The sequence below is a fragment of the Bos indicus genome, chromosome 3, assembly GCF_029378745.1.
Source record: "Bos indicus isolate NIAB-ARS_2022 breed Sahiwal x Tharparkar chromosome 3, NIAB-ARS_B.indTharparkar_mat_pri_1.0, whole genome shotgun sequence".
Classification (NCBI taxonomy): domain Eukaryota; kingdom Metazoa; phylum Chordata; class Mammalia; order Artiodactyla; family Bovidae; genus Bos; species Bos indicus.
The window spans coordinates 67,472,142-67,490,591 of NC_091762.1; the positions used below are offsets into that span (position 1 = coordinate 67,472,142).

Here is an 18,450-nt window from a genome sequence, read left to right on the forward strand (position 1 = left end):
ACACTGTCCCTGCCGCAGTACAGTAGACACAAAAGAAGTACAAGACAGGGACCCACATGGCCTACTGTGTCAGGTGCTTTTACACAGATCATCTCTTTTAATCCAAATAGCCTCGGGGTATTATGCCCATTTTTACAGATGAAGAAACTCACCCATAGGTATGCTCCTGAATTTGAACTAGGTCTGTCTGGCTCCACAGTCATGCTCTTTCTCATAATGGATGCATGTAGGAGACATGCAGGGAGTAACGTGAGTCAGCGCATAGTGAAATACAAAATTACGTATCAAGTGTAAGACAGGATATAAACCTCAAGTGCTTTGGGTGTTCAGTGGGATAGGCAAGAAATGAATGTTTACTCTAATTATTAGAGAAGAAGAAGAAGCAGGATTTGAAATGATCCTTGTGGGATTGCTAGGATCAACTATTCTTTTTAATAAAGAGCTGGTTTGAATTTGTGACATAGAGTTATATTTTTAAAGAAGACAAATGTACTTCCACTTCTTCTGGGCTTTGCCCCCTGTCATCTGTCCACTTCCCTTTCTATTCTTGGTCCACCATCTCTTACACTGCTAATGCTCTGATCTGTTAGTGTCAATAAATTTGGTAAAACTCCATTATTGCATGAAGTGAACTATGGACAATTCCTGTGCCTTGTGGGAATTCCACAGTTTCCTCTGTATCTTTAGGGCCAAGAAGACTGTCTGGCACCTCTGGGACACCCAACTAACATTTGCTAAATAAATGGAAAAAGTTAAGAGGATCACTTGGTCAAAACAAAGTTCCAGGCACTAATGTCTAATGGGCTGTCAGATGCTATATGAGTCCAATCTTGTTAGGTTTCCTTAATTCATTCTTTGAGGGATTACACAATATTTCAGTCCTCTACTTGCTTCAAATCTTGGACTCTTAACAGATGGTTTTGCCTCATCAACGTCCTACCATTTAACATTCAAACCCACACTCCTATCTGATCGATATTCATGCATGTGGTCCCTCTTCTAACACCAGTCTCTCCACCTGTGCTTTTTTTTTCTTTGTAAATTTTATTTTTTATGTATTTATTTATGGTTGCACTTCATTGCAGCACTCGAACTCTCAGCCGCAGCATGTGGGATCTAGTTCCCCCACCAGGAACTGACCTGGTCCACCTGCAGTGAGAGTGCAGAGTCTTAACCACGGGACCACCAGGCAAGTTCCACTCCATCTGTGCTCTAAAACCCTGTGCTTTAGTTCTGCCTGCATTCAGAGGAGGCTCCCCCTCTCTTGTCTATTCTCTAGCTCATGAATGAGTGGATCCATTCTCCGAGTTTTTAAACACGTTCAAGTGTCTTCTATTACAAACAAACAAGACAGCCTCCCCCAGTAGCTCTTTGGAAGGCCAACAGTGTCTTCCAGGTTTCTATATACAATGGCCATTTTCCATCCTCCCTTTTCTTAATCTTCGAATCGATATTTAACACTCTCTGCTCTTTGAAATACTGTTCTCTTTGGCTTTTAGAGGACCACATTCTGCTGATTTTGCTCCTGTCTCATTAACAACTTTTTTCACATCTTTTTTGCTGCCTTTTCTTGCCCTACCTGGAGAATCCCATGGACAGAGGAGCCTGGCAGGCTACAGTCTTTGGGGTCTCAGAGAATCCAACACAACTGAATGACTTTCACTTCACTTCCCCTACTCAGCCTTTCAATTTACTCATTGCTCAGCTCTAGATCCTCTTCTCTTCTCAATTCTGTTCTTTTTCTCTAAGTATCTCATCTCCACTTAGTTTCAAGCTCTACCTATATTCAGAAGCTCACAAATTTATATGCCCAGCCCAGATTTTCCCTCTAAGCACCATACCTGTGTTTTTAATTCTTCACTTGAATTCTCTACTTGGGTACATCAAAGCACTTAAACTTAGCATATCTAACTAAAATTACACTCATGCTCTTTCCTTATAGAACTGGTGTTTTCTTAGTGTTTTTTCTCAGTGAAAGTCACCACCCAGCTGTACTAGTTAAAAATGCAGGCATCATCTTCAGCAGCTCATTCCCCCTTGGCTCTCATATCCATCCCAACCTGAAATCCTGTTGATTTTACCTGAAAAATGCCTCTTAGATTCATCGCTTTCTGTCCACCTCCTCCAGTATTCCACTGTAAGGGACCATTCGTGATCTCTTGTCTGGATCACTGAGCGTTCCCTTAGACTTCCTAGATCCATTCTTGCCTTCCTCCAAAGTGTTCTTCACATCGCAGTGAGAACAATCTTTTTTTTAAAAAACACAGATAAAATGTTAACATGCCCTTCTCTACCCCAGACAAAACAAAACAACTCTTTAGTGCTTCCTTCAATTGCTCTTAGGATAAAATCAAAACACCTACTCGCTCTAGTGGTAAAGAATCTGCTGCCAGGGCAGGAGACATAAGAGATGTAGGTTCAATTACTGGGTAGGTTCAATCCCCTGGAGAAGGAAATGGCAACCCACTCCAGTATTCTTGCCTGGAGAATTCCATAGACAGAGAAGGCTGGTGGGCTATGGTCCACGGGATTGCAAAGAGTCGGACATGACTGAAACGACTTAGCACAGCCCAGCATCTGCTCTACAAAGTCCCACTCTGCAGGCTCATCTCACACCCACTTCCCCTTTACAATCTAGTCACACTGGCCTTCCAGATGCCATGCTTTTTTCTGCTTATACAGGCGATTCCTCTTTCTGAACATCCCCTGTACCCCTCAAACTTTCCAGTTCTTTCACTTTCTCACACATACCTGGGACCTCTTAGCTCATCTTTCAGATCTTAACTCAAGCATTGCTTGCCTTAGAAAAGCTTCTCCTCACCTCACTGACCACATCTACATGCTACACCATGTACTTAATATTTTAAGTTTATTTTATACTGAAGTATAGTTGATTACCAATGTTGTATTTGTTTCAGGTGTACAGCAAAGTGATTCCATTATACATATACATGTATCTATTCTTTTTAAAATTCTTTTCCCATTTAGGTTGTTACAGAGCATTGAGCAGAGTTTCCTGTGTTATACAGTAGGGTCCTTGCTGGTTATCTATTTAATTATTTAAAATTATTTATTTATTTATTTATTTGGTTACACTGGGTCTTCGTTGTTGCATACAGGCTTTCTCTAATTGCAGTAAGCGGGTCTACGCTTTGTTGCGATGCGTGGGCTCTCATTGTCCTGGCTTCTCTTGTTGCACAGCATGGGCTGTAAGCATGCAGGCTTCATCACAGGCTCTAGAGCACAGTTGCAGTAGTTGTGGTGCATGCTCTGTGGCATGTGGAATTTTCCCAGAGCAGGGACTGATCCCACATCGCCTGCACTGGCAGGTGGATTCCTATCCATTGTGTCACCAGGGAAGTCCTTGGTTATCTATTTCAAATGTAGTTTGTACATGTCAATCCTAAACTCCCAATCCACCCCTCCCCCAACCCTTCCCCCAAGTTTATTCTCTGTGTGTGAGTCTGTTTCTGTTTTGTAAATAATTTCAAATGTATCTTTTTTTTTTTTTAGATTCAGCATATAAGTGATATCATATTATATTTGTCTTTCTCTGACTTACTTCACTTAGTATGATAATCTCCAGGTCACTCCATTCATGTTTCTGAAAATGGCATTACTTCATTTTTTTTTTATGGCTGAGTAATACTCATTGTATATATGTACCACAACTTCCTTATCCATTCATCTGTCAATGAACATTTAAGTTGCTTCTGTGTCTAGGATATTGTAAATAGAACTGCAATGAACACTGGGGTGCATGTATTCTTCTGGATGGTGTTTTACTCCAGATAAATGTCTAGGAGTGGGATGGCTGGATCATAAGGAGCTCTGTTTTTAGTTCTTAAGGAATCTCCATATTGTTCTCCATAGTGGCTGTACCAATTTACATTCCCACCAGCAGTATAGAAGGGTTCCATTTTCTCCACACCCTCTCCAGCATTTATTGTTTGTAGAATTTTTGATGATGGCCATTCTGATTTGTGTGAGGTGGTATCTTGCCGGGAGCCACCACGGGAAGTCCCACCCATGACAAAGGTCATGCAGAGAGGACCTGACAGGCAAAAGCAGATCAGGACTCAAGGGATTCCTTGGACCTGCTCGAGCACCTACCCCAAAACCAAAATCTGTCTGTCTACTGTTTACTATATTATGCTTTTCACCAACTCTTTTGACATTAGTAGGGGGCTATCCCTGGCCACCTTTCTCTGAACAAAATCAATTTAGGGTTCTAATTAATAAATCTCCTGGGCTTGAAAGTATTTCAATTCTAACCCCTCTGTTAGCATTTTAGCTTGCTTGGCAGGTTTATCCATACCCTTGCAACTAACGCACATAATTGCTCACAACTCCTCATCCATGAAAGGCACGGGAAGCCTAAACATTCTAAAAGTTCTAATGAGTGTAGAGCCCTTTGAGGGATGAAAAATTATTAGAATAGATAGTACTGGTGAAGGGCTTCATTATTGGGCCAATGCTTGCTGCCAAGTTCCCATATCCCTTATCCATTGTGCAACTGGGAGTGCGTTAGTTAATGTAGTTGGAATGTAAGAAAAACAAGTAGTAGCCTTGGTATTAACCACATCAGACCTTTGAGCTAATAAGTTCTTTCTTTGTTGTGACCCACTGCACCTTTGCTCTGTGAGAATGTAACTTTATTTAGTACTTTCTGAGGCTGGGAGAAATAAAGAAAAAACACTTTAGGGGAAAACAAGTTTTCTGGCTGATCAACCTTTATCAGAAAAGAGTCATGAAATGTTAACAGGCCACAGGGCCAGACATAACATAAGACCTTTGTTTATGAAAAGGTGTGCAGAAAATGTCCTGGTTTCGATAAAGGTAAAATTGATGGAATGTTGAGCTGACTCTGTATTTTTTACTTTGAGAAATGTGTAACTCAGAGGGTAAAAGTTCCTTTTGAAAATAAAGCTGTGGATCCCACTTCACCAGAGCTCTGGTCTCTGTGTCTTTCTTTCTCTCTCTCTCGTCTGTCTTTCTTTCTCTCTCTCTCTTTTTTCTCAGGCAGATTCTTTGGAACACAGAGGCTCTCTGAGTTCACTTTTTTGCCCAGGCTTCTAAGACCCAATCAGGAAGGCGTCCTGCGTCTTCATCCAGGGGAGAGGCTGTCCTGCGTCTTCACCCCACTGAGAGGGCGCCTGTGGCCTCCGTGAACAGAGCAAGTCCCGTGCCAGGGGCTTTATTGGCTTTCTGTGTAAACCAAGGAATATCAGCCTCCTTTTTTCTCTTTATTCTTTCTCCTTTATTCTCTTATCGTTTGACCCCAGGCCATCAGGTTCCAGTTCATTATAAGACCCGTGTTATCTCTATCGCCGACACCGTCCTTCCTGAGGGTATCCCTGGATCCTGCTGGGGCTGGACCCCCTCTCCAGCATTTATTGTTTGTAGAATTTTTGATGATGGCCATTCTGATTTGTGTGAGGTGCTATCTCATAGTTTTGACTTGCATTTCTCTAATAACTAGTGATGTTGAGAATCATTTCATGTGCCTCTTGGCCAGCCTCCTTTGGAAAAATGTCTATTTAGGACTTTAGTCCATTTTTTGACTGGGTTGTTTGTGTTTTTGATATTGAGCCACATGAGCTATTTGTAAGTTTTGGAGATTAACCCATTGTTGCTTACATCATTTGCAAATATTTTCTCCCATTCTGTGGGTTGTCTTCTCAGTTTTTTTTTTTTTAATGGTTTATTTTGCTGTGCAAAAGTTTTTGAGTTTAATTAGGTTCCATTTTTTTAGTTTGTTTCTATTTCCATTACTCTTTGTTGTTCAGCCCCTCAGCCGTGTCTGACTCTTTTCAACCCCATGGACTGCAGCACGCCAAGCTTCCCTGTCCTTCACCATCTCCCAGAGCTTACTCAAACTCATGTCCATTGAATTGGTGATATTAACCAAACATCTTGTCCTCTATGATCCCCTTCTCATCCTGCTTTCAATCATTCCCAGCATCAGGATGTTTTCAAGTGAGTCGGCCCTTCGCATTAGGTGCCCAAAGTATTAGAGCTTCAGCCTCAGCATAAGTTCCTCCAATGAATATTCTGGATTGATTTCCTTTAGGATTGACTGTTTCAACCTCCTTGCAGTCCAAGGGACTCCCAAGAGTCTTCTCCAACACCACAGTTAAAAAGCATCAGTTCTTTGGCACTCAGCCTTCTTTATGGTCCAACTCTCACATCCATACATGGGCACTGGAAAAACCACAGTTTTGACTATATGAAACTTTGTCAGTAGGAGACAAATTGAAAGAGATATTGCTGTGACTTATGTCAAAGAGTGTTCTGCTTATGTATTTCTCTAAGAGTTTTATAGTCTCTGGTCTTACATTTATATCTTTAATCCAGTTTGAGTTTATTTTTGTGTATGGTATTAAAAATGTTCAAATTTAATTCTTTTTAACATATAGCCTTCCAGTTTTCCTAGTAAAATTTATTGTAGAGACTGTCTTTTCTCCATTGCATGGTCTTGCCTTCCATGTCAGACATTAATTGACCATAGGTGTGTGGGGAATATTTCTGGGATTTTTAGGAAAGATATAAACATCTGAATGCAGAGTTCCAAAGAATAGCAAGAAGAGATAAGAAAGCCTTCCTCAGCAATCAATGCAAAGAAATAGAGGAAAATGACAGAATGGGAAAGAATAGAGATCTCTTCAAGAAAATCAGAGATACCAAAGGAACATTTCATGCAAAGATGAGCTTGATAAAGGACAGAAATGGTATGGACCTAACAGAAGCAGAAGATATTAAGAAGAGATGGCAAGAATGCACAGAAGAACTGTACAAAAAAGATCTTCATGACCCAGATAATCACGATGGTGTGATCACTGACCTAGAGCCAGACATCCTGGAATGTGAAGTCAAGTGGGCCTTAGAAAGCATCACTACGAACAAAGCTAGGAGGTGATGGAATTCCAGTTGAGCTATTTCAAATCCTGAAAGATGATGCTGTGAAAGTACTGCACTCAATATGCCAGCAAATTTGGAAAACTCAGCAGTGGCCACAGGACTGGAAAAGTCAGTTTTCATTCCAATCCCAAAGAAAGGCAATGCCAAAGAATGCTCAAACTACTGCACAATTGCACTCATCTCACACGCTAGTGAAGTAATGCTCAAAATTCTCCAAGCCAGGCTTCAGCAATATGTGAACCGTGAACTTCCTAATGTTCAAGCTAGTTTTAGAAAAGGCAGAGGAACCAGAGACCAAATTTTCAACATCTGCTGGATCATGGAAAAAGCAAGAGAGTTCCAGAAAAACATCTACTTCTTCTTTATTGACTATGCCAAAGCCTTTGACTGTGTGGATCACAATAAACTGTGGAAAATTCTTCGAGATGGGAATACCAGGCCACCTGATCTGTCTCTTGAGCAATCTGTATGCAGGTCAGGAAGCAACAGTTAGAACTGGACATGGAACAACAGACTGGTTCCAAATAGGAAAAGGAGTTCATCAAGGCTGTATATTGTCACCCTGCTTATTTAACTTATATGCAGAGTACATCATGAGAAATGCTGGACTGGAAGAAACACAAACTGGAATCAAAATTGCCGGGAGAAATATCAGTAACCTCAGATACGCAGATAACACCACCCTTATGGCAGAAAGTGAAGAGGAACTCAAAAGCCTCTTGATGAAAGTGAAAGTGGAGAGTGAAAAAGTTGGCTTAAAGCTCAACATTCAGAAAATGAAGATCACGGCATCCAGTCCCACCACTTCATGGGAAATAGATGGGGAAACAGTGGAAACCGTGTCAGACTTTATTTTTCTGGACTCCAAAATCACTACAGATGGTGACTTCAGCGATGAAATTAAAAGACGCTTACTCCTTGGAAGGAAAGTTATGACCAACCTAGATAGCATATTCAAAAGCAGAGACATTCCTTTGCCAGCAAAGGTCCGTCTAGTCAAGGCTATGGTTTTTCCTGTGGTCATGTATGGATGTGAGAGTTGGACTGTGAAGAAGGCTGAGCGCCGAAGAATTGATGCTTTTGAACTGTAGTGTTGGAGAAGACTCTTGAGAGTCCCTTGGACTGCAAGGAGATCCAACCAGTCCATTCTGAAAGAGATCAGCCCTGGGATTTCTTTGGAAGGAATGATGCTCAAGCTGAAACTCCAGTACTTTGGCCACCTCATGTGAAGAGTTGACTCATTGGAAAAGACTCTGATGCTGGGAGGGATTGGGGGCAGGAGGAGAAGGGGACGACAGAGGATGAGATGGCTGGATGGCATCACTGACTCGATGGATGTGAGTCTGAGTGAACTCTGGGAGTTGGTGATGGACAGGGAGGCCTGGCGTGCTGTGCTTTATGGGGTCGCAAAGAGTCGGACACGACTGAGCGACTGATCTGATCTGATCTGATTGACCTATATTCCTGTTTTTGTGCCAGTACCATACTGTTTTGATGACTGTAGATTTGTAGTATAGTCCAAAGTCAGGGAGCTGATTCTTCCAGCTCAGTTTTTCTTTCTCAAGATTGCCTTGGCTTTTTGGGGTCAATTTGTGTCTCCATACAATTTTAAGATATTTTAAATTTAGTTCTGTGAAAAATGCCAGTGGTAATTTGATAGGGATTGCACTGAATCTGTAGATTGCCTTGTGTAGTATAATCATTTTGACAATATTGATTCTTCCAACCAAGAACATGATATATCTCTCCATCTGTTTGTGTCATCTTTTATTTCTTTCATCAGTGTCTTATAGTTTTCTAAGTCTTTCGCCTCCTTAGGTAGTTTTTTTCCTAGGTATTTTATTCTTTTTGATGTGATGGTAAATGGGATTGTTTCCTTAATTACTCTTTCTGATCTTTCATTGTTAGTGTATAGAAATGCAAAAGATTTCTTTGTATTAGTTTTGTATTCTGCAACTTGAGCAAATTCATTGATGAGCTCTCCTAGTGTTCTGATAGCATCTTGAGGATATTCTATGTATAGTATCATGTCATCTGCAAACAATAAAAGTTTTACTTCTTTTTCAGTTTGGATTCCATTTACTTCTCTTTTTGTCTCTGACTGCTATGTTTAGGACTTCCAAAACTATATTGAATAAAAGTGGTAAGAGTGGACATTCTTGTCCTGTTCCTGATCTTAGAGGAAATGTTTTCAGCTTTTCACAGTTCAGTATGATGTTAACTGTAGGTTTGTCATATATGGCCTTTATTATGTTGAGGTAGGTTCCCTCTGTGCCCACTTTCTGAAGAGGTTTTTTTTTTTTTTTATCATAAATGGCTGTTGAATTTTGTCAAAAGCTTTTCCTGCATCTATTGAGATGATCATATAATTTTCATTTTTCAACTTGTTGATGTGGTGTGTCACACTGATTGGTTTGTGGATACTGAAAAATTCTTGCATCCCTGGGATAAATCCCACTGATCACACACATGGCACTATGTACTTCTCCCAAACACTTAGCATAGTTTTGATCTTCTACTTATGTGATTATTCTATTATCTATTTCTACCTGTAAGAGCAATGAGAGTAGGAACGGTATCTTCTTTTGCTCACTGTATATTTTCAGTAACTCACATAAGAGTCTGGCACATCAAATATTCTCTATATGAGTTGAATGAATAAGTAAGTTAAAAAAGGTGAAGTCATGGGCTTAGCTGAAACAGTTGTGTGGTGTGAGAAGAGGGACCCTCCCACTCCTGACACAGCCTTTAAGTCATCTGGATGGTTTTTAAACAGAATGACTATGTAACAGTGTTAAACATATTCTTCCTTCCTTGAAAGCTGGCATTAAACAAACAATGAAAAAAGGAACTGGGTGAACATACTATTTTAAAGGGAGGGCAGAGTAAGAAAAACCATGCTGGGGGAAGGAGGTAAAGAAATAATGGCCACAGAGGTGGTATTAAACCAAGGCACCCAAGTGTTTTGAGAAAGCAGAAATGCAAGCTAGTGTCTTGAGCCCCAGACATTGTAGGAACTAGGAAATGTTCTCCTGACTTGGCAGTAATGAGATGACTTCTAAAGCTCTCTTAGGGGAACAAATAGGCAGAAGCTGGCTTATAGGACAGAATGGGAGGTGAGAGCATAGAAGCAGGGGAGCTGACTTCTCTTTCGCCAGATTTAGTGCTGAAGGAAAGGGTAGAGGAAAGACAGTATCCTATGTGGCCGTTCTATGACATTTGGCAATGTTAATGGCCTTCTTTCTTCGAAGTGGGGGTAAGGGGTGGGTTGGTAGATAGATAAAAAAGATACTCTGAAGATGAGAGCTTTTAGAAAGACAAAGCAGTACCAGTTAATGGAGCAAAGTTCTAGAGCAGATGGAAAGAATGGGACCAAAGGCTTGGGCAAATGATGAGTCTAGAAACACTCTGTTGTTAGCAGCATATACACTATGAATTGGTTACGTCTTTTTGGAGTATTGACCCCATTATCATCATGTACCACTCTTCTTTATCCCTGATAACTTTTCTTGCTTTGAAATTTGCCCTGTATGAAATTAATATAGCTATTTTTGCTTTCTTTTATTTAGTGCTAACAATATACATCTTTCTCTATTCCTTTTTGTTAATCTATATGTACCTTTATATTTAAGATAAGTTTCTTGCAGATAGCATGTGGGCTTCCCTGTGGCTCAGCGGTAAATTTAGAATCTGCCTGCAATAAAGGAGACGCAGGTTTGGTCCTTTGGTTGGGAATATCCCCTGGAGAAGGAAATGGCAACCCACTCCAGTACGCTTGCCTGGAAAATTCCATGGACAGAGGAACCTGGCGGGCTACAGTCTGTGGGGATGTAGTAGAGTCAGACATGACTTAGTGACTGAACAATAATGACGAAGACAGCATGTGGTTGGGTCTTTTTTTGATCGATTTTGAAAATCTCTGTCTTTTAATTGGAGTATTTAGATCACTGATATTTAAAGTGTCTGCTGATATAGCTGGATTATCATCTAGCATTTGTTACTATTTTCTATTTATTGCCCATGTTCTTTGCTTCTTCTTTTAATCTCCAAACTTTTTCTGCCTTTGTATCTTTAGTTAAGTATTTTATATGATTCCATTTTCTCTCCTTCCTTAACATATAAATTATGTTTCTTTTTAAACTTTTTTTTAAAAAGGTGGTTGCTCTAGAATTTGCAATAGCCATTTAAACTAATCCAAATCCACTTTCAAATAAGCAGACAGTACAAGTACCTTATAATAACAAAATATTCCTCATTCCTCCCTTCCATCCTTTGTTGTCATCATTTCACTAATACACAAACATACATAATAAAATACACTGTGGCTATTATTGTTTTTAACACGTCATTATCTGTTAGATCAATTAAGAATAAGAAAAATAAGTTTTTATTTTACTTTCACTTATTCATTCTCTGATACTTTTCCTTTCTTTATGTAGATCTGAATTTCTGACCTATATTATTTTCTTTCTCTCTAAAGAACTTCTTTTTAGCATTTCTTGCAAGGCAGATCTACTGGTAACAAATTGCCTCAAATTCTGTCTGAGATAGTTTTTATTTCTCTTTCATTTTTGGAGGATAATTTCACAGGATACTAAAGCCTAGGCTTTTTTTTTTTTTTTTCCTTTCAACACTTGAAGTAGAAAAACTAGAAATCATTTTTTTGACTTTTCTAAAAATGGACATTTTTTGAGCACTATTGTGTATTGGTTGAGTGACAGGAGAGCAGAACACAATGCAAAAGGATATTAGAACACAGGGGCTCGTGGGTCCCCCAAGAAGGTGAACCTGACATGGAAGGAGAAGGGCTTCCTCAAGGAGGAGTGTGGTCCTGATGGACCATGAGTAGAGGTTATCTGGCACAGGGGGTGATGGGCTGCAGAAGCTTCCGCATAGAGGAAAGAGACTTCACAAAGCACAACCCCCACTTAGGGGCACTGCAAATGGCTTGGTGTGGCTGGCACATGCAGTGTGTTTTGGTGATTGGCAAGGGATGAGTTTGGGGAAGGAGGTGATGGTCAGGCTAATTTGAATGTTCCCATGTATACTGATAAGAGTTCTGATTTAATTCTGACATCAATGAAGAGCCATGAAGAGTTTTAAGCAGTGAGATATGCTGACTGACTTGGCTTTTAAGCAAGATGATTTTCATGGGTGAGGAGCCTAGGGAAGGGAGACTGGTTCGGACACTGTCTCAGCGGTCCTGGGGAAGAAGGGTGAGGGTGTGAACCAGGGCAGTGGCAGAGGAACTGGAGAGGGAAGGAGTGATGTCTGCACAGGAAAACACACCGGCTGACCAGCTTTCTGATCACCCTGATGTAGGGAGGGAGAAAAAGGAAGGAGACTAGGAAGACGCCCTTGTCTCTGGCTTGGGCAGCTGGGAGGGTGGTGGTACCATTCACAGAAATAGGGGAAACAGAAGGAAGAACAGATTTTGTGGGGGAAGACAGTGAGTTCAGTTTTGGACGTTCTGAGTGTGAGATGCACGTGGGAAATCCAACCAGTGCTGTTTAGCAGGCAGACGTAGGCGTTGGAAGCTCACCAGGGGACTCTGAATGAAGCTGAAATCATGCCTGTGGTCAAGCTGCTCAAAGGATAACGCATGCAGTGAGGAGCGAAGGTTCTCTTTGCCAGGATACCAGGGATGCTCACATTGAAGTAATGCACCAACGGAGCAGTGTTCACAAGAAAACCAAGAAAGAGTGGACCAAGAAGTGAGAGAAGTGTGAGAGAGAGAACAGTGGGGGCAAGAGCTTTGCAGTCCAGGCTGGCTTGGCACTCACTAAACACTTAAGTAAGCTCCGGTTTTCAACTTCCTTAGACATAGGCAGAGTCAGTGACAGGGGATGTCTCATGATCGTGGGAGGAAGAAATATGCAATTAAGAGCAGGTTTCCGCCACTCCCCGCCAACCCACGCTTTTCCCCTTCTAATCCATGGTCCCTTCAGATGTCTCTCTGGAAGGAAAACACTCAAATTTTGATGGGTTTTGTTTTTGTTTTAAGAAGGTAAGCTCCATTAGTTTGCTATTCTTTCCTTTTTACAAATAAAAAAAAAAAATTTATGGCATGCTGAATCTTAGTTCCCTGACCAGAGGCTGAGCCCATGTCCCTTGCTGTGGAAGCATGGAGTCTCAACCACTGGATCACCAGCGAAGTCCCTTGAGTTTTATTTGTTACTATAGCAGAGCCTCACCTATCTTTCCTGATCCTGGCTCTGCAGTTGGACAGCTGTGTTGGAATTCTGTCTTTACCTCTTGCCAGGTGTGTGACTTTAAGTAAACTTCTGAATTCCTCTGGGCTACAGTTTCCTTATGAGTGAAATTGGGATAATGATATCAATCTCATGTAACTGTCTCAGGATAAAATGTAATAAATGTGAAGCATTTAGAACAGTATTAAATACTATAGAAATGTTAGAAGCTAGTAGGACAGTGTCAAGAAGTGGAGATGGTTTATAGTCATGGTCAGCAACTTATGCTGCTGCTGCTAAGTCGCTTCAGTAGTGTCAGACTCTGCATGACCCCATAGACAGCAGCCCACAAGCTTCCCCGTCCCTGGGATTCTCCAGGCAAGAATACTTGAGTGGGTTGCCATTTCCTTCTCCAATGCATGCATGCATGCTAAGTCGCTTAAATCATGACCAACTCTGTGTGACCCTATGGACAGCAGCCCACCAGGCTCCTCCATCCACAGGATTTTCCAGGCAAGAATACTTGAGTGGGTTGCCATTTCCTTCTCCACAGCAACCTATGGCCACAGGCTAAATCCACTCTGCTGACTGTAAACAGTGTCTTCATTAAGAAAGGGTTTTACATTTTCAAATAGTCAAAATAAATCACAAGAAAATATGTGGAATTCAAATTTCAGTGACCATAAATAAAGTTTTACTGGAACACAGCCACACTTTTGTTTAAGTAGAGTTGTGGCTGCTTTTGCACTACTGTCACAGGAGTGGATCAAAGGCAGCAAAGGTTAAGAAAGATAATGAAAAAGCGTTAACTGGAATTGGCAATGGATTGTCAGTGACTTTGATAATGGCTTTATTTGGAATGTGAAAGCATAAACTAGCTTTTGGTGCCAGACTGATCATAGTTTGATTCCTGACTCTATTGCTTGTTAGTTATGTGGTCTTGGGAAGTCAGTTAAGCTTTCTGAGTTTTAGTTTAACAGAGCTACCTTCTTAAGTTATTGGAAAGATTAGCAATGATGTATGTAAACCATAAAGCATAGCATCTGACTTATTGGAGGTACTCAGAAAAGGCAAGCACCTGATTTATTGTATCTGTTGCCCTTCCCCTCCAAACTGCTATTAGGTAATGCCTTTTCACTTTTAATATTTTATTTTTGTCCTTAGTATTTTGTGTTCTCTATGTTTTACATTATATGCCAAGTCTTTGCTCAAATCTCACCTCTTTAATGAGACCATCCTAGTTAATATTGACTATCCTAGTTAATACTATAATCTGTCCCTACTCCAGCATTCCTGACCTTCCTACCTTGTTCTATTTTTTTTTCCTTCTCATAGCACATATCAATCTAGGATATTTACTAATTTACTAACATGTTTCTTGTATACTATCTTGCCCACCTGGATGGACGCTCCTTGTCTGTTTTATATGATTAGATGTGCTGAAATAGTACCTGGCACATAGTAGGTGCTCTATTGATATTTGCTAAATGAAAAAAGAAAAGTGAGGGTTATTCTTTTTTTCCTGTTCAGGATACAATGTGCTCCTTCAATCTGGGGACTTGTCTTTTCTCATCTCTGTAAAATTCTCAACCATTATCTGTTAACACGAAGCTCTACTCCCTCCACTCTATCCTCCTTCTGGAACTCCTTTTAGAACATGTTGACCCAATCATTCCATCCTCAGTGTCTCCCAAGTTCTTTCTTTGACAAGAAGAACTCTCTTTTAGCTCTTTGTTTTATTCTAAGGAAATTTCCTCAGCTCTAGCATTGTCTCTTTTTAGCTGTGTCTAGTCTACAACCTGTTCATTGAATTTTTATTGCAATGACAATATTTTTTTGTGCCTAGAATTTCTATTTCTTCCTCACTATTCCTTCTTGCCTCTTGCTTTCCATTCTTTCCCATACTTGTTTCAAGACTTCTAATCTTCCCTTTAGCTCTTTGGACATTTTAAATATTCCTTGATTAAGATTTCTTTCAGATTTTTCTGTTCTGTCTAGTCCTTGGGGTGTGAACCCTTCATTTGTTTAATCAGCTGGATTTCATGCTATGGTTCATTTCTTGGTGCGGTGTATAACTTTAGATGGTGAGCTCATTTTTATAGTGGTTGTTTGGCATTTGCCTCTGCTGAGATCTTAAGAGTTAGCAACTTAAAAGGCTCCAAAAATTCATCACTGAATGGCCTGTCTTTGGAGACTGAGGATGGCGGGTGGCAGAGTGCAGGTTTAGGGAAACTGCCCTGAGTTCACAAGCTCCACTGTGAAACTATTTGTGTAACTGCATGCAAATTACTCTTGGAGTCTTAATTCTCTTATCTATGAAATAAAGATAGTAATTCCTATTTCCTAGAGATGTTGTGGGGAATTAGCGAGATAATCAAGTTAAGGAACTTAGCCCAATGTTTAGTATGTATGAAGTGCTTAATAAACGCTAAAAGATATTTTAAATACTTGTCAATATCGTCTCCTTGCTTTGTGATGTAAGGGAAGAAACTTAAAGCCTGTGAAAATAGTTTCTGAATACGTATGTGAAACAGAGAAACAGCCATTACATTTGGACACTGGTCAGATCTATTTCATTAATTTGTGACATGTATTAGTTGAAAATGGGGGAAAAATCCAGGAGAACATGCCCACTTGGCTTTCAGCCACTGCAGAAGAGCATTGGTGAGAGGTGGATGAAGTTTCAGACAAGATGCTTTTTAAAAAATAAGGCCTAATTAGAGAGTCAGATCATTTGCCAACTATTTTGGATCATTAAAACAGGGCAGGAAGAAGAGTTCTTGTGCTGAGAAAAAAATGACCCAGATAAATTTCTTATCCAAATAGAAAATATATGTGACTTCTTGGCTGTGTTGTCCTTGGTCAGCAGTCCCTTTTAAAGGTTAGAAAAAGAAAGCAGGGCCCCGAGTCTGTAGGCAGTGGTTAGTAAATACTGGGCTTATAATTGGGAAGAATGACATACAGACAAATTCTTGGGCAAGAGAACCTCGCGTAGCCTTACTTCTAGCTCATATAACTTCTGACCACAGATCTTCCCTTAATTAATTGCCACTTTGAATCTGTGGATAAAAGAGGGTTAGAGGGCCAAAGTTGATGAATAAAAGCTGTATGATTTATCATGGAACAGATTATTAGTTATCTGTAATCATTTCACAGAATGATTTGTAATTCTAATTTTCATGAAACACTTATAAAGACCAAAATTAAAAACATTTAAATAGACAAATATTTTTAGATTTTAATTACCTGATCTTCATAATCAGATCCTATATCAATGATCTCTCCAGTGTCCAACATCATTGAAGGATCAAGGTCACTTGAACCTAAGATTAGGAAAACAAATGTTACCTGATGGATGGAGGTTGTCTCTGCATGTTTCTAAAGTAAACTCTCTCCCATGAGGTTTCCATATTGTCCTTGTGATTATATTAAATTCTCCAATATTTTTAACTCTTCCCATCTGCCAGGCACTGTCTGGTCTGCAGATGGAAAATGTAGCTGTAACTGGGCAGGATCCTACAGGGCCTTCCCAAGACAGACCCTTCCTCCTTATCCTCTGCTCTGGCTTCTCTCTGAAGTACCTAAATATTAGTATCTGATGCACATTTCCTGAGTTGTTTTACAGATGCTAAAATTACCACCAAATGGAAGAAATTAACTACTTGATGATTGTGAGCATGTAGCCCCCAGACCTACTGTTGCCTAAGGATTGATAATGTTAACCCCTGTAACATCACCCAGTTACCTCACCATCAACCAATCAGAGAACTGGGGATGAGTTGATCACATATGCTGGGATGCCCCTCCCTCATCTGGACTTTAAAAATGCTTGGCTGAAACCCATAGAGGAGTTTGACTTTTTGAGCACTACCTGCCCTGAACTCCTTGTTTATCACCTTGCAAATAACATGGCACTTTCCTTCACCACAAACCAGTGTTGGTAGATTGGCTTTACTGCACTGGGGGCAGCAGACCCAAGTTTGGTTTGATAACAGATATCTAGACACTGTCTCTACCCTTAAGAAGAGGTAGAGAAGATTAACTTGACAAGAGCAAGGTTCAGAGACCAAAAGGAAAAAGCTACTAAGTCTGACTAGTAGTGGAGGAGGTGATGAGGTAGGATTCTTCACAAGGAACTAGTTTGTGAGCCCAGACTATGAGGGTGAATAAGGGTTGTCCAGGAGGAGAAGTGGTTTAGGGGTGTGCAACAGTGACTGAGGAGGAAGGAACAGGAGCAAAATACAGTGGGAGTAGAGCAAAGGGTTCCAGAAAAAGAAGGGCTGAGTTTGCTCACTTCATGAGAACCTGATGAGCTTTTCTTCCAGCCCTTGGATCACGTTAGTCCCTGAAAGTGGGAAAAATCAGGTTAACTTAATCTGTTAATACAGAGTTTCTACCCCTAGGTACTACAGGTTACACTGAATTATTTATCCATTAATGACCAAGGCTTACACTTAGGCCAGCAATTTTCATAATGGGGTTCCTGAAGCACACTTGAGTTATCATCTTCATCTAACAAGCCTTTCCTGCTGGGCAATCTATATTACCTAACTAGCCAGAAAGACAGAATTCAGTGCTGCCCATGAAATGCTACGGACCTGTGAAGAAACCAACCACTCTGCTTCACTGTAAACTTGTCCTTGCAAAATAACTCTTGTTCAGAACATGCAATGAGTAATGTTAAATGAAGATGAATTTCTTAAAAAAAAGTGTCAAGCATCTCACACACTTCTCAGATATAGACCTCTCCTAGAGATGCTACTTCCATATTTTCTTTTAGAAAAAGAACCAAGGTATGTCCCCACACAGTCTTTCCTCATTTCTTCTTCTCTTCTCATCATTACCCCTGCTGTTCACAGAATTGACTACTAGCCCACCATCAAATCAACTAAATACTAAACAGGAACACGATAGTTTATTGTGTCTGTAATTAAAAAAAAACTGAAGTACAATAAAGATTTTCAAAATGAAGAAGGTTGACCCATCAAATCATTTTGGAAAGGAACCGTAGAGCTGCCGCATATAGTTGAATAAATATGTACTCCTCAATTCTTGGTGATACCCTTGGCAACACGAGTGTTAAAGTGCCTGTAGGGGTGATATGGAAACTTTAATTATATATATGATTTTTAAGTAGAAGATGTAATTTTCCTATCTTTGTTCTTTAAGCATTTTTCAAATAAAAATTTTGTAAGGTGTATCTTAGGGCCAAACTACTTGGTGTCTCAGGGTCCAGCTGGAAGACCAGTTTGCACTTTAGTGTTGGGAGGCAGTAAAGAGCTCAGGAATAAAATGTATACTTCTCTCTGATAGGATCATAGACATTTTAGAATTTAAT

General features: G+C 40.2%; 1 protein-coding gene across 3 annotated transcripts in view; it reads right to left on the minus strand.

Annotated features, from left to right (window-relative positions):
• Positions 1 to 18,450, minus strand: part of AK5 (adenylate kinase 5) — a 255,871-nt gene that overhangs the window by 102,954 nt on the left and 134,467 nt on the right. For all 3 annotated transcript variants that reach the window (XM_070786293.1, XM_019957245.2, XM_019957244.2), the window contains one exon: positions 16,359 to 16,435. In XM_070786293.1, the coding sequence (XP_070642394.1) occupies positions 16,359 to 16,435 (77 nt within the window). The remainder of the gene's footprint in view (positions 1 to 16,358; positions 16,436 to 18,450) is intronic.